The sequence below is a fragment of the Poecilia mexicana genome, unplaced genomic scaffold (assembly GCF_051168715.1).
Source record: "Poecilia mexicana isolate PSO_F unplaced genomic scaffold, ASM5116871v1 scaffold_8, whole genome shotgun sequence".
NCBI lineage: Eukaryota > Metazoa > Chordata > Actinopteri > Cyprinodontiformes > Poeciliidae > Poecilia > Poecilia mexicana.
In genome coordinates, this window is record NW_028263377.1 from 25,183,050 (window position 1) to 25,199,267 (window position 16,218).

Below are 16,218 nucleotides of genomic sequence, written 5' to 3' on the forward strand. Positions count from 1 at the left end.
GGCGCCGGCGACCCAGGGGCCACCAAACATGGCCGCCAAGCAGTAAGACAGCAAGACGAAGCCATTCTTCTGAGACTCATCATGAGAAATGTTTGCTAAATGGATACTGGAAAAGCAACTCATGTCTGTTGTGAAGTACAGCAGAGGATCTGTGATGCTGGGGGCCTGAAAGCTCAGGGAAACTTTCATCTTGGATTGTTTGAAATACAACCACATAAATAATGATAATAGTAGCTATAAAAACCACCAGAAAACTCAGAATAATCCCTGGATCTATCAGCAGAATCAGAATCCCAAACAAATCAACAGAAACGGCTAACGAGTTTCTGTTTGTAATGTTACACTTTAAAAAGCTAAAAGCAATAAGAGTAAAACTTTGGGGTTAATTTTTCAAAGCCATGTTTTCATCATGTTATTCATTTGTTTGTCAGTTTTAAACCAAATACTTAGTTTGCAAGCTAAATATCTAGCATCCTAATTAAATAGCTAGTTTGAATATTTTGCTAGTTAATTAAACATTTAGTTTGAAGCTGTGACATTTATAAATTAATGAATAACATGGAGAAAATATGACTTTGAAAAATAAACTTAAACTTTTTTTCTCTAATAAGAGGCTAGAAAATCCAAATGATTAATAACTATAAATGGAACCCCATCCCGTAACCCTACATAATGCAGTTTTCTGACATAATTCCTGTAGAAAAATGTTTATAACTGTAGTTTGGAGGTTACAGATTTGGAGAAGTGAATCTGTTTTCTGAACTTTTCCTCCATCCTCCTGTTTGTACCGTCACCGTGTGAGAGGAAGTGTTCACCTTCTCGGCCAGGTCACCCTTCAAATGCAAATCAGAGCTGCAGAATGTCAAAAGCTGATAACAAACTCGCATTTGCATTTCAGATCGCAGCAGCAGATGTGTTCCTGGGCCATCTGGATCAGATCACCTTCATCCTGATCACACATCGCAGCAGAGCAACATCATGTTAAGCGTTAGCCCTCTCACTCCCCCATCTGTCACCGTGGCGACGCCCCGCTGACTTTACCTCCAGCTGTCCTCCACCCGGCCCCAGTTTGACCTAGGAGCCTCCGGCCCGCCGCCTGCCTCGGTCCGGGCTGAAACTTGCAGCGCGGAGCTTTTATTTATCTTCCAGGAAGCTGCAGAGTGAGAGCTGCTCTCCCGCCGGGCGCTAAGAGCGGCTAGCAGAGGTGGGAACGTCTCTGTCTGAGTTTCACCTGCAGCTTAACAGCCACGCTGAGTTAGTTACATTTACTTGAGTAACTTTTTGAAAAAATTTACTTTTAGGAGTAATTTTACTACGTTTTACTTTTACTTTTGTTATGAAGTATTTCTACTTGAGTAAAATTTCTGGATTTTCTACCCACTGAATGAAAAACATTTTTTAACCAAAAACTCACCAGACTCAGACACACACCTGCAGTTTTTGTTAAAGTTTTATATTTAAATAAACTTATTTAGGAAAAATGTATTTTGTCTGATTTTGTTATTTGTTACTTTTATAAATTATTGTCCCTTTGGTCCATAAAATACCATAATTTCCACTTATTTATGTCTGTCTGATGATGTAATTTTTAAATTTAATGATTATTTGATCAGTTATTCAGTTCTTGAGTAAACTTTTTACCAAATACTTTTTACTCTTGAGTAATTTCTGCCTACTTTTTACTTTTACTTCAGTAAAAATATGTTGCTGTTACACATGGAAAAAACTATTTCTATTTTTATAGCAGTTGCATAAATAACAGGCTGATCTCTTCCTGTTGATGGCTACTGTTGCTGCTGGGGAAATATAAGGCACCAAACTTTTTTAATTGTAAATTTAGTGTTCAAATAGCTAAAATAATATGACACCACTCTGCATTTCAAAATGCAAATAGTTTTGTACTTTTTTACACTTGTAAGGTTAAAATCACCAGCGATAACAACACTGGTATGATGTAAGCTAACTATAAATGATGCTAATTACAGTAGGTATATTACACACATAGAATAGATTAGGAATGATAAAGAATCTAGGTTTGGGGCCCCCAAATAAAAATCTGCTTAAGGCCCCAAAAAGGCTTTGGCCAGCCCTGGTTGGTATTAACACCTGCAGATATTCCTGTGGGGAAAAACCACCAGTAAACCCAAACTCTGAACTGAACCGTCTTCCAGCTCTGACATGATGCAGTGTGTTCAAGGTGCGTAGTGACACAAAGCAAATACTCCGTAATAGATTGCAAATGAACTGCGCCGCAGACACCACCGATTAATCAAAAAGCAGATTGCTGTGCATGCTCCGTGCCGCTGCAGGAGAAGGAGAGAAGAAAGAGGAGGAGTGAACTGCACCTCCTTAAAATGAATGGATTGCATCTGCAGTTAATTATCATTTAGCAGAGGGTCTCTTTGGGACGTTTCCACGGCGGAAGGATATGGAGGAGCGGAGCTGTGAGATGGGCCTGCTGGTAATTACACTTTCTCTGGGATCAATTCAGCGCAAACCCACTGAAAATCACTTTAACATGGAAACCCAGCACCTTCACCAGTTTATTCGACTCCATCTGAATTAAAATTAAGCTTGAAATGATGATCAGGTTGACGAAGGCCACATTCACTCTGAAAGTATTAATGTTCATTTCAGATTTTTTTGTGTGTATGGTTGTTGGCAGAAATGATCTTTTACATGCCGCGGTAGAACAATAACGTTACCAAAATGAATTCTGGACTTGTAGGGATTATTAATTCAGAGCGGTGCGCCACAGCAAAGGGAAAACTAACGTAGAAAAACCATTAAAGAGCAACTCAAAACCACTTTATTTCTGCTACGCTACACCCAGACTCGTTGCCATAGCAACTGACAACCATGCCAATTCATGTTTCAGGATTCAACACCAAAAAAAAACAAAAACACTCAAAGATTTCTCACACAGAGAACAGAACATTCAGTCAGTTACAGTTTTATGTTTTCAGGCTTGATGTTTATTAAATAAGTGATCACTGTGGTAGATTAGCTATTGTTGCTATTAGCTAAGCTAACACCGTCGTGGTTAATTAGCTAATTTAAACACCCGCCCTACTAGTGATCTGTCAAATTTGGTGTGCAGGTCGACTTTAAAAAAAATAAATAACTGAACTGAAAAACGTCGAATTCCACCTCACATCTTCATGTTACATTATCATAGTCAAGCTATCATAACTGAGCTACTTCCCTCTCTATCGCTATTTTTTTCAAAATTAAAACTTTTTCCTGACTTTTTTAGCTGTTGACAATTAGTAGCAAAGAACTGAGTGCCTTTCATATATCAGGCGTATATTTAAGATTTAGCGCATCATACTGAGGACAGCAAGCAGCTAAATTTCAGAAAGATTCTACAAAAATCAAGGAAATTTCTGAGCTCCAAAAGTGAAAAATTTGCTAGAAAAACTGAGAAACTTAAATTTGTCCCACAAATGTCCAAGGTGGACTAATTTGTTTGAAAATCAGAAATTCCCAAAAATCAAAATTCTTTAATTTTCTCTTTTAAATGTATTCGTTTTTTTTAATCTATAATGGTGGTTGCAGGTCGTTGTAGTTTTCTTATTTCAAGTAAACAAAAATATTTGTACTAGAAACTTGAAAAAAACTTGGTAAGATGAGTTTTTTTTTTGCAGTCTCACAATAAACATAATCTTGACATAAAACATATACCGTATTTTCCGCACTATAAGGCGCACCTACAAACCTTCAATTTCCTCAAAGGCCGACAGTGTGCCTTATAATCCGGTTCTGGTGTGCCTTATATATGGACCAATATTGAGCCACAACAGAGGACAACTACGGTAAGCAGCCGCCGACTTCATTTTCACCCATAGAAGAAGAAGAAGCGCGCGGTGCATGCTGGGATAGTTGTCAGAACGCTGGTTTGTTAATAAAATTTTACTGACCTATCAGGTCGTCTGCAGGTCATTTATCACCACGTTCTCCACGAACATGCTGTGGGCGAACAGAGAAGGGTGACCATCGTCCGGCAACGCCCCGGCCCAGTCGCGGAAGGCTTTCCTCGCCGAGTCGGACTGTTTTGTTGACATTCTTTATGAAGAGAGACAGAGGCTGTGGCGGCAGCGTGTCGGTTGGTCTGTGTTAACCAGAAAGCAGTTGGGCACAATATCGCAACACCGTGAGTGAAACAACGACTGGGGCAGCCTGCTATATAAAGTACTTGGGGACCAATTCTTTATTAGTATACATCCATATTTCAAGAGTAAGGACGAAATCGGGTTCGGGATGGGTGGCAAATCTAACCATTTGTTCTATGCGCCTCATATATGAAAAAAAGTTTTAAAATAGGCCATTCATTGAAGGTGCGCCTTATAGTGCGGAAAATACGGTAATCTTTTGAGATGTTTTTAGAAAAAACGTGTAAATTGTGAATTTTTCATAGTAGGTCCCCTTTAGATTGTTGTTTCTCCACATGCCGCTAACATGGGTGATGAAGCTCTGGAAGGAGCCGCCGTCCGAGCCACAGGGCGTCAGCGCGCCCAGCTTCCTGTCATGCTCTGGTGAGTTGTGGTGCCCCACTGCATGCTTACACAAATATTGGCCCAGGGTATGTTTCGTATCGATTTGTTCTCTGGTCACACAGGATAAAGATAGACCCCACCCAACAGGACCAGCTGCGGCTAAAAATAACCGGACACATACGCCGCTCCGCCGGAGTCAAAGTTGAATCCGCTCAGTGATGTCATCACAGGTCGGGTTTTAGTTTCTAATCTCCGATATGGTGGGCCATGTGTTTACAGTCGGGTTTATTTACCTCCTCCTCCTCTGTCCCATCCATCAGAGACATTAATCATGTATTACATCGCCATCACAGTTCTCTGCTGCCTGTTCAGCCTTTGATTGGCTGTCAGCAGAGCCAATCAGAAGCTGGCTGGGCTGATTGACTCTGCTGACAGCCAATCAGAGGCTGAACGTACCAACCAATGCTAATTTACAAGATGGCACTCAATGATATCTGCTGTTATGCAGGTTTGATGGATGAGATCATGAGGAAAATTATACTTTAGAATCAGAAATCTGAGGAAATCCAGAAAAAATGATTTTATCCATCCATCCATCCATCCATCCATCCATCCATCCATCCATCCATCCATCCATCCATCCATCCATCCATCCATCCATCCATTTTATGCCAGTAAATCTGATAAATATTTCCATGAAGCCGCTGCCCCAAATCAAAACTTGTCAAATGAAATGAGTCCCTCTTCATCATATCTACACAGATACAACAGTAACATTTTTCTCTTGACCTTCAGAGTTTTTAAAAAGTCCTTTAATCTCCAGAAAATGTTTTTCTTGTGAATAATTGATGGAAATGTGTTTTGAACCATATCAGTGTTGCTTTAGCAGATCCTCATTGGTTTTGGCTCAGATTTCACCACATGTTGAGTTTTTAGCAGCAGCTGCAGAAACATCCTGGTGCCAGCTGTCCACAGGCTGGACTGCGACCAGGAATTTTTATTATTTTAATAACAACTCCTTTTATTTTTTAGTTTTTCTGACTGTGACCAGAATCACAGTTTGGTTTTAATCAGCTGCAGTTCTTTATGGGCTGATTTTATTAGATTTGGATGAGTTAAGTTCATTTACAACAACAGTACTTAGAGAAATTTTGGTTAAAAAACATTTACAAGTAGTTTTGGTTCTAGTGTAAATATCTCTTAACACTTAAAGTCAATAACTCCTTAATATTTATGAAAACGTTCTAGTTGCCTTGGCAGATTATTTCACTGAAAGCAAAACATTTTTCCAATGTTGTAAATGTAATAATCTGTTGTTCAACTATTACTTTTTCATCATTATAAGGGGATTACTGCTTTTAAAAGTTACTTAGAAGTTAGTTTTGTTTTATTTCAGATGTACCAAAATATTTGCACTATAAATTAGTTCTGGGTGGAAGTTTGCGTGTTTGTAAACCTCTGAGATCAGGTCCAGTGCAGCAGCCTGATCCTCAGGCTTCCTTGTTCTCCACTGATCTGTAATTTGGCTTCAGTGGGTGATGGAGGCGGCAGAGCTGAGGCAATAAGCCGTCATGTTCGGTGGAGGCCGTGTGCATTCAGCGCGGCTCTGCGGTGGAAGTCAAAATGACCGCCATCCATCGCCGGCTGCAGGTGGGCAGATTGACGGCGCGGCGTAACGGAGCTCCGTCACTTTACTCAGGCTGATATCAGACGAACGAAGAGGCAGGAGACGCCTTCACCTCCCACAGCTGGCCTTCAGGTTGTTTTCTCTTGGCTTCGCCCCCAACTTTTAGCTGTAATCTGGATGTTTGGTGAGTTGGTGTCATAATGCGGCGTAATGCCACTCTAGAGACGGACATTAGCTGGGATGGCGAGCTCCAGCTGGGTAATCCTTATCTGATTGGGCTGGGAGGCTAATCCTGCTCTTATCTGCTTTCATAGCATCCAGACACTCCAAACGTTCAAGCATACACACAACATAATATACACACAACACACTCCCACTGGGTTTTCTGATGCGTGAATGTGCAATACGTCATGCTTATGCATGACGTCATGAGGCGGGATGACCAGAGGGACTGATAGGAGCCGCGGGACGCTGCAAAGAGCAGCAATGAGCCACAAAGAGCCGCAGGAAGTCACAAAGTGACGCAAAGAGTTGGAAAGAGTCACAAGGACCTGCAACGAACCTCTAAGATCTGCAATTTATTAAACTGAGATTATAATTATTAACCGTTAACATTCACACAGTGGAAGAAGACAGAAATGATCTGGTGTTTCCTTCCTTCCTTCCTTCCTTCCTTCCTTCCTTCCTTCCTTCCTTCCTTCCTTCCTTCCTTCCTTCCTTCCTTCTTTCCTTCCTCTTATCCATCCTTTCTTCCCTCATTTAGATATAAAATGTGTGGGAGCCATGCTGCTGTGGTCGGGTCAAAAATGAGAAAATATTACCACCACCATCATCTCTCTCTCTCTCTCTCTCCCTCCCTCTCTCTTTCTCTCTCTCTCTCTCTCTCTCTCTCTCCTCTCTCTCTCTCTCTCTCTCTCTCTCTCTCTCTCTCTCTGTTTGCTGGAAGCGGTTTGTAATTTGGATGCGGTGAGAGCAACACGCTGCTGTGGAAACGTTTCCTCATTAAAAATGTAAAAACCGTCAGCCCTCCTTCATCATGAAGACCAACGTTTCTCTCCGAAGCGCCGCTGCAGACGGCCTGAGGGCGGGGCTGTAATGAAGACAAATGCCTCCACTTAGCAGCGCAGCCACACCTGGCGCAGGTGGAGGAGGAAGCAGGCGGGGCGTCTCATAGCAACGGCCCCCAGGGGCCAATTCACCAGAAACACACATGTATGTTTACTGGCTCACTAGCTGAATCTGCTCACACACACACACACACACACACACACACACACACACACACACACACACACACACACACACACACACGGCTCCGACCAGAGGCAGGCGGAGTATAGAAAACACTGAGAGGTAATAATTCAACATGTTGTTACTCAAGTAAAAGTAGAAATACTTCATAATAGAATTACTGCTAAAAGTAATTTTTTTCATAAAAGTTACTCAAATAAATGTAATTGAGTAAATGTAACTAGTTATTACCCAACTCTCTCTACGATGGAGTATTAAGAAAAATAAAAAAGTAATAATATCAGAATAAAGTCGTAGTAAAATAGTAGAGTTAATGCTCCAATATGTAAATATGTGGTTCATTTATTCAAACACTATTGTGTTTATTTCATGTACAGTTTGAACAGTTTAGCCTCAATCTGGTCGCTCGTCATAAAAACTCACTGCAGTCTAAGGGCTCGCCGATTTATCAATTTCATCGGTTAATATATATTTTTAAAAATTCTTTTAAATTTTAAATTTTTTTCTACAGATGCGCTCCTCGGGTCAGAACACTCAAAGCCACCATCTTGATTGACTATCAACTTTTACAGCTTCTGTTTGTTGGACTTTGACTTCAAGTAAACTAACAACATATTTTACATTTCAATAATTCAGTTGTAGTGATGCAAAAATAAAGTCATATAACAATAAAATGGAAATAATAAAGTCATAATAACAGCAGAATAAATCATATTTGGAGAATGAAGTGGTAATTTTATGAAAACTCAACCACAAAAAACAACAAAACTTTTGATATTTTCTCATTTTGAGACATTTCTCTAGTAAAGTTAATCTTTTTTCAACCCGTCTGACTCTGTTCTCATAATTAAATATAAATTCTTGTAGCCTGGCCCCAATACTCTGTCATACAAGTCATAAACGATAATTTAAATAAAAGCCACTTTTGAAAATGTTTCTGTCTTTTGTCATTTCTTTATTAGAAAAAAAATAAAATCATAAATCTCCAAACATGATGTCTGGAACTGATGGAAACTCCTCATCCAGGCACTGAAGCATAATTACCATCTGAAATATTCAACCTGATTTGACTGAAATACGGTTTGTAGCAAGTCGCCTGCGTTTCTCCAGCTGTTTCACTGCATTTCCTTAATATAAGGAGCTTAAACTACCTCTAATCAGACCTACTTGCTTTTTAAGACCCAATTTCCTGCACAGGAAGTAATTTGAATGAGAATTTAAATGAATCTGACCCCGGTAAGTGAACGCAGCGCCCTGATTTTCCACTCCCATTCCTCCTTCAGGGCTGAACATCATCCGTGAATCACAAATGACAAATCTGGGTTTATTTCCTGCCTAAATGCACGCTCAGTTCAAAGGAGGAGCTGATCGTGGCGATGCAGAAGCAGTGCCCAGAAACACAGCGAGCTGAAAGTGTGAAGCGTTTTGATGTCATCCTGACTCCGGCTTGTTTTGTTTGCTGGTTAAATAACGACTTGGCCTGGATAAAGGCCGGTCACTAACGCAATTACGGTCCAGCTGTGATTAATCCTGCGAGCGGCACAATAACAACCGCATTGTCTCACATCTGAAGCAAAGTGGGAGAGCAGCTCGGTTTCCGATACATAAAGGAGATTATCGGGTGCAATTAATGTCAATTTATAGTTTGTTAGATTCAGAAGTGGACAGAGTACTCAAAAAATTTACTCAAGTAAGAGTAGGATTTATCGATCAAATTATCAATCATTTACTATTTAAAAGTTACAACAAAATCAGGCAAAAGAGAAATTTTCCAAATCAGTTTCTTTCAATAAAAAACGTAAAAACTGCAGGTCTGTGTCTGGTGGATTTTTGGTTAAAACATGTTTATCATTCAGTGGGTAGAAAATCCAGAAATTTTATTCAAGTAAAGGTAAAAATTCTTCATAATAAAACTACTTACGTAAAAGTAAAAAGTAATTTTTTTCCAAAAAGTTACTCAAGTAAACAAAACTTCAATCCAATCAATTAACTGACGAAGTCGCCAGACTTTCTTTTCAGTGTTGAAGTTTAGCCGCCGTCCAGCAGAGGGCGCCGCTGGTCAGCATTTAGCGAAGACCGGTGATACAGAAACGAACCGGTCCAGAGTCCAGTATGAGATTTAAAATGCGTTTCATGCGGTTCTGTTTTGAAATATAAACGTAACAGAATATTTAATCTAGTTCTAGTTCCACTGGCAGATTGTTTCACTTGTTGCTGGCACTTTTTCATCAATGTTAGGGAATTATTGACTCACAACAAGCTTCTATATGTTGCTGAAGAGACGCTGCTAAGCTAGTTTTGTCAGATATTTGCGCTGTAAACTAGACCAAAAATGAGGTGTGTTGCTTTTTAGAGTCGTTTTGCTGCTCCAATCATGATGAAAGTCAGAATGCTCAAATCTCTTCATGTTGGATTCAAAACGACAACGTTAATCAAACAACCTGTTTTTTTAAACAGCAGATTTGGACAACAGCCCACAGCAACACGATCGATTGGAATTTATAACCCAGGTTTGCAATCTTAAGCGTCAGCTGACAACTCTCATTAAACTCCATAATGTTTAATCCTGTGCAGAAAAATCCATAATGTTGCATCATCACAGCAGCTTGTGGTGGAGAATAAATGAATTTAAACAAAAACAATAGCAGGACTGCAACTAAAGATTCACAATTAATAATCAGATTAAAAATTAGCATATCTCAAATTTCCATTTAAGACATTTTAGAAATATGTTTAAAGATGAATAAATAAGGACATAAACACCCCTTTAGTGAAAACTTTATCATTTATAGAAAAGAATGCACCTGCAGTTTAAAAAAAACTTCTAAGAATACTAAGCTCAGCCGTTTCTGCTTGATTTAATACACAGTGTGTGTAATTTCTTGATTGTATTTTGGATTAACTGATTAATAATTGAATGCAAAAGGTGGTTAATAGAAAATAGTTTTATTTAAAGAATTTGAACCAGGGGAAAATGAAACTGACACTTGAGTTTTGGGTAAAGTTTTTTTTGGCCTTACATGTGACATTAGTTGTGTTTCCATTAAAAACGTGTGTAAAACATTGTAGATATTCTGCTAAGGTTGAAAATACACAATTTCACAATTTTCACTGAATAAGAAATGCAATTAAATTCACACATAAATACGTTTGTTCACGCAATGTCATCCTCCTCCTACCACTTCCTGTCTACGTCTTCTTTGGCGCCTCTGACAGTAGTAACATCCTGTTGTTGATCATGTGAATCCTGTGATGCGAAAATAACTGTTTCTATTGCAGTTGTGTAAAATACAATTATGATATGGCTGAAAAACAAACTAAACCTAATCCAAAAACATTTTATTGAAATATTTTAGTGTTCTTCAAACTTTTGTGTTTTCATTAAGCAAATTTATTCTTGTAATTCCAATTCGCGTAATTTTATGCTTACAGGAAACACAGCTTCTGCTATTCTTTCAGCAAACAACCTTTTTAAGTTTGTATAATCCAGTTAACTTTTCATCGATTACTAAATTAGTTGATGATTATTTCAGTTATTGATTAATTGCAATTAATCGTTTCAGCTCAAACTGAGAAACCGTTTTCCTGCAGACCTGAAACTCTGCAGCCTCACAAGGTTAAGTTTGTCTCCTCCCTCCGGAGTCATGACAGGAAACGCGTCTCCTCCGTCTGACAGGGCGACCCTGGAGATCGTCTGGAAACCTGAGCTCAGGAGGCGAGGCTGGAGACAGGTCAGAGGTCACGTGACAGCTACTGCTGCTGTCATCATGGCTGTCAGGCAGGTCAGCTCCAAACGCCCAGCAGAGCATCGCTGCACCTCTACAGCAACACGACGTTTAGCTCCAGACGCAAAAACACAAAATCCTACCAAGTATTTCTGTCCAGTTTCTACAGCAAATATCTTAATATCTGAAAATAAGACAAAACAAACTTATAAGTAACTTTTAATCAAGATACTGGAGCTTGTTTTGGATTAATAATTCCTTAATATTGATGAAAACTTCTAGTTCCTGATTCTTTCTAGATTATTTCACTTATAACATGTGAAAAATGTCTTGTTATAAGTTAAATAGTCTTTTAGTGAAACTAAAACTTTTTCTTCAATATTAATCAATTATTGACTTGAAACAAGCTGCTATATCTTGCTGAAAAGTTGCATGTAAGTTTGTTTTGTTTTATTTAAAACATACTAAGATATTTGCTGCAGAAACCAGAAGTACTTGGTAATATTTTATGTTTTTGGAATAAATATGACCATCCTGAGTCACAGCAGCTTCACCTGCAGCTTCCCTTCATTAGAGTAAAATTATAGGGAATATTGGACAATAAATCAGGAAATTAATCCATATTTCATTATTTAATCTGACTAAATTCACTGTTTCAGATTGCTTTAGTAATCCAACACTGAATTATTTCACTGCTGAAATAAAAATCTGAAATTAATCTACTAGTCAGGATTTTTTACAACTTGAGTTTTGTAAATTAAAAATGGATTTAAATACTTAATATTATTTCTTTCGACAACCTACAGAAAACTTTAAACTATTATATTTTTACTCACAGAAAATTAACTTCTTAAATGTAAAGTTTTGCTTCGTTGATCCAGAAATATTTCTGTTTAGTTGCATGTTTGACTTTTTTTTTGTTAGATTTGATGCTCAGTTTATAAAGTTTTCATCGTTTCATGTTTCTCTGAGTCTGAGTTGTTTTTCCTCTTAGATGAAACTTTGGAAACATAAATAAATGTTTAAATCAGAAACGTATTTTCATTTTGAACCAAATCTTTAAGATTATATTTATGTCTCTTCCGATCAGCTCCTAATTCTTCTGTGTAATTATGAAATAAAACAAACTAACGTTTAAAATATAGTTTTCCCTCTTTTGTCATTGAAAAATTGCATTGAATTTCCACATTTGATTTATTAAGTTTAAAACTATGTTGATTTATCTCTTCTCTAAAGCTTTATTTCACTGAACTGAGGGGAAAATTGACTCTTTGGATTGTAAAGTTTAAACTCATTTTCATTTCGGGTCGAATCCTTAAAGGGCCGTTTTGTTGCAGGATTTAAAACTACCATTTAGCAAACTGGTAAAGTATTACATCTAACATCGTTTCATATTGATGTAATTTGGCAAATAAAACCTGATTTGATTTGACTGATAGAATAATATTTAAGCACACAGCTGTTATGTTAAAGTTTTATTTCTGTGGCTTCAACTCGGACTGAACAGATTCACTTGTTTCTAAAACTACTAATAAAAACATTGCGTAAAAATTAAAATCATCGTTCATAACTTCTTCTGATCGCTGATTGAAGAAAATCTATCGGAGGGAATCCCAGTGAATGGGAGAAAGCCCAGACTGAGCAGGAGGTGAGATTTAAATCGAGCTGCACAGGAAGCTGACGTCCAGGCTGATAGTTCATGTTAAAGATTAAAGAACTAGAAACACAAAAAGTTTTTCTTTCTTCTTGCAGATAAACAATCCTCTGATTCCTCAAAATGAAGTTTTTTCTTTTCTGGATTGTTTCATTTAAAGACAAAAAACTAAGATTTGTGCTATTTATTTTACACCAACATTCTCCTTAACCTGCTGCTTGTTATGATCAATATTTATATTTCACAACCGAACAAACTTTGCATCTTCACTGCAAAAACATCTTACCTGGTTTTTTGGTCCAGTTTCTAGATCAAATATCTTAGTTCACTTGAAACAAGATAAAACTAACTTACAAGCAACTTTTCAACAAGATATAGGAGTTTGTTTTAAGTTGATAAATACTTAATATTGATGAAAAAGTTATTGATTCAATGGCAGATTATTTCAATCATAACATGGAAAAAAGTTTTGTCAAGTTAAATATTCAGTCACTGGAACTGGAACTTTTTCATCGATATTAAGGAATTATTTACTTAAAGGAAACTTCTTTATCTTGCTGAAATGTTCCTTCTAAGTTAGTTTTGTCTTGTTTCAAGTGAACTAAGTTATTTACTCCAGAAACTAGACAAAAAATACTTGGTAATATTTGGTGTTTTTGCAGTGTAGTTAGTTGATTGTGCTATAAAATGTCACTATGTGTCTGGAAAACATGTCATACATTCATAAATACAAACAAAGGCAAGTTTGAAAACCAAAAAAAAGCACAAAAAAGAGCAAATCAGAAATAAGGTGACAGAGCTGCACACTTTTATCTAGTTTCTATTACACTTATAATAAGACTAAACTAACATACAAGTAACTTTTCACAAGATAAAGCAGCTTGTTTTAAGTCAATAACACTTTAATCTTAATATTTAGCTCCACTTTCAGATTATTTCTCTCATAAGACATTTTCCCCAAGAGAAACAATCTGCCGGTGAACTACTACTTTTAAAATCAAGATTAAGGAGTTACTGGTTTACAACAAGCTCTTATATTTTGCTGAAAAGTTACTTGTAAGTTAATATTGTCTTATTTCAAGTGAACTAAGATATTTGCTCTAGAAACTAGACAAAAATAATGGGTAATATTTGGTGTTTTGCAGTGTAGTTAGTTGATTGTGCTATAAAACGCCAGCATGTGTCTAGAAAACCCATCAAGAACACAAGCAAAACCAAGTCTGAAATCCCCCAGATCAACCATCAACTACACAGAAAACCAAATCAGCTGATATTTGCTCAGACTTTGCATTTCGCGGTGTTTGTTTCTGCATCGACTGAGACGTTGCAGAAGTTAAACTACCAGTTGCGCGAACATCCCGGAAGCTCCAGAAGCGGAAAAGTTTGAGAGCCTCTGACTTCCTACCTTCCAGGCAGCAGGTCCTCCACAGGCCCGAGTGGGTCATCACCTCCTCGTTCTTCTTGCTCGTCTCGTTCTCGCTCATCGACTTGGTCCTGCAGACGCCGCGGGAGTACAGCCAGTAGTCCGTGCCGACCGCGATGGTCATGAGGCTGAAGGCCGCGAAGGCGCCCACCGTGGTCAGCAGCATCTGGACTCCGCGGTCGAACAGACCCATGTTTCCGCATTCCATGAAAGGGGGACCCCCTTTCCTCTTGATGTACAGGAAGTAAATATTTGAAAATTTGCGGGACCAAACCAAGCCGAAAAAACGGGCTAGACTCGAGCGGAAGGAGAGGGAGGAAGGAGGAGGAGGATGCGGTAGGAACCTTATGGTTGCGTTGGGTGAGGACCTCCAAAAGAGAAAAAAATAAACGACCAAATTTAGAGTTTATGGAGAGGAAGAGGCAGGAATGTCTCTTCCTCTGCGGTGAGTTTCACTTTTTCCTCCAACAGGAAGCGGAAAATGACACGGCCTGTAGCTGCAGAGGTAGCCCCCACTTGCAGCGAGAAAAGCTGCAAATGTGGATAAAAACACGGAGTTACAGAGATGAGTTAAAGCCTGAGGAGGCTCAAAACAAACCCAAAGGCTGGAGCTGGATCCACATGAGATCAGCTTACAGTTTAATATCACTTCACTGTTAGCTGATATTACTAATAATTATTATATTCTAGAGGGTTTGTTAGTCTGTTAAGGGTCATAAATGAATGACGGAAGGCATTTCTCTCGTTTTAACAGAAGAGAGTAAACAATTCAAGTCCTCTTCCCAGGAAAAATCTCTCAAATCAACACGGTGGAAATGAGGAAATCAATGATGAATTAATTCATCGGCAGGCCAGGAAAACAGAAAATACCAGAAATAATAAGAATGGAGGGAGGGAGGGGGGAAATAATAAAAAAATTATAAATAAATAAATAATAATTAACCGCTCAGATTTTCCTTTTTTCTAAAATTTTGGTCTCCAGTTTCCATATGGAGCCTTAGAGCTCTGGGCAGGTTTCCGCCGAAAATGGGGGTCTGCGGTCAGAGGAGGCTCGGCCGTCGACGATCCAGAGAGAGCGGGGCGCATCCGGCAAGGCAAGCCGACCATCACTCGACATAAAGCCGACAGAAGAGCCAGGAGGACGGGGAGTCAGAGTGGGCGCCGATGGAGGAGGAGGAGGAGGAAGATGCTGCTGCTGCTGCTGCTGATGAAGCCGCCGCTGCTCCCGTATCCAAATTCACCGCGGCGGGATCACACCCAGGACAGTCCCGCTTGTGTAGTAGCCCTTGCGCCATGTATTGGGAAGAAGAAGAAGAAAAAAGAAAAAAGGAGCTCGGATGAACGTTGCAATGCTCCCCCTCCTCTTCCTCTCGTTCCTCCTCCTCTTCTTCCTCTCCTCTTCCTTTGCGCTCACGGATGGATGCGGGTTTGGTCGCTTTTGCAGGAAGAGAGGAGGAAGGAAGAGAAAAAAAATCTATATTACACAATCAGGAGAGGGAGACGGTGCTGGTGTTGTCACGATGTGTGCGTTCACACGCTCACTTCGGCTTCTCTGCGCTCAGTGAGAGCAGTTTGCGGAAGCCGCTCTGCAGCTCGTCCGGAAACGCACAAGAAATAAAAATAATAATAAAAACATCTGCTGGGGGGATTTTCTCCTCTTCTTCCGTTTCACTTTTTTGGTGAATAGTGAATTCGTGGGTGAGATTTACGCATTTCTGAATCCAATTGTTGCAGCGTGCTCTCTGAAGCACATCCAACTTCACTAATTTCCTGCCAAATAACTGATAAAACCACAAATATGAACAAAAATGTAAAGATTTTAATTTTAGTCATTCATTAAATGTTTGATCTCATGATAAAATGTACATTCGTATCTTTGAATTGCGGATATTTAAGCAGTTGTCGCTGTTTTAAACGGAGTGGTGCTGAAAGGACAGCTCCCTGCAGCGCCCCCTCTGTGGACTCTGTCTCCCTCTGCTGGCCAAGCATTATAACTACAACAAATAAAAACAGCGAATGTCCTCTTGTCCTTAAAAATCACA

The 16,218-nt window shown here is 39.0% G+C and overlaps 1 protein-coding gene across 1 annotated transcript in view; it reads right to left on the reverse strand.

Annotated features, from left to right (window-relative positions):
- The window catches only part of LOC106925704 (calcium voltage-gated channel auxiliary subunit gamma 2a), a 38,651-nt gene extending 22,433 nt beyond the window's left edge, over positions 1-16,218 (reverse strand). The window contains exon 1 of the mRNA XM_088007899.1: positions 14,159-16,218. Coding sequence (XP_087864025.1) covers positions 14,159-14,384 — 226 coding nt within the window. The 5' untranslated portion in view covers positions 14,385-16,218. The remainder of the gene's footprint in view (positions 1-14,158) is intronic.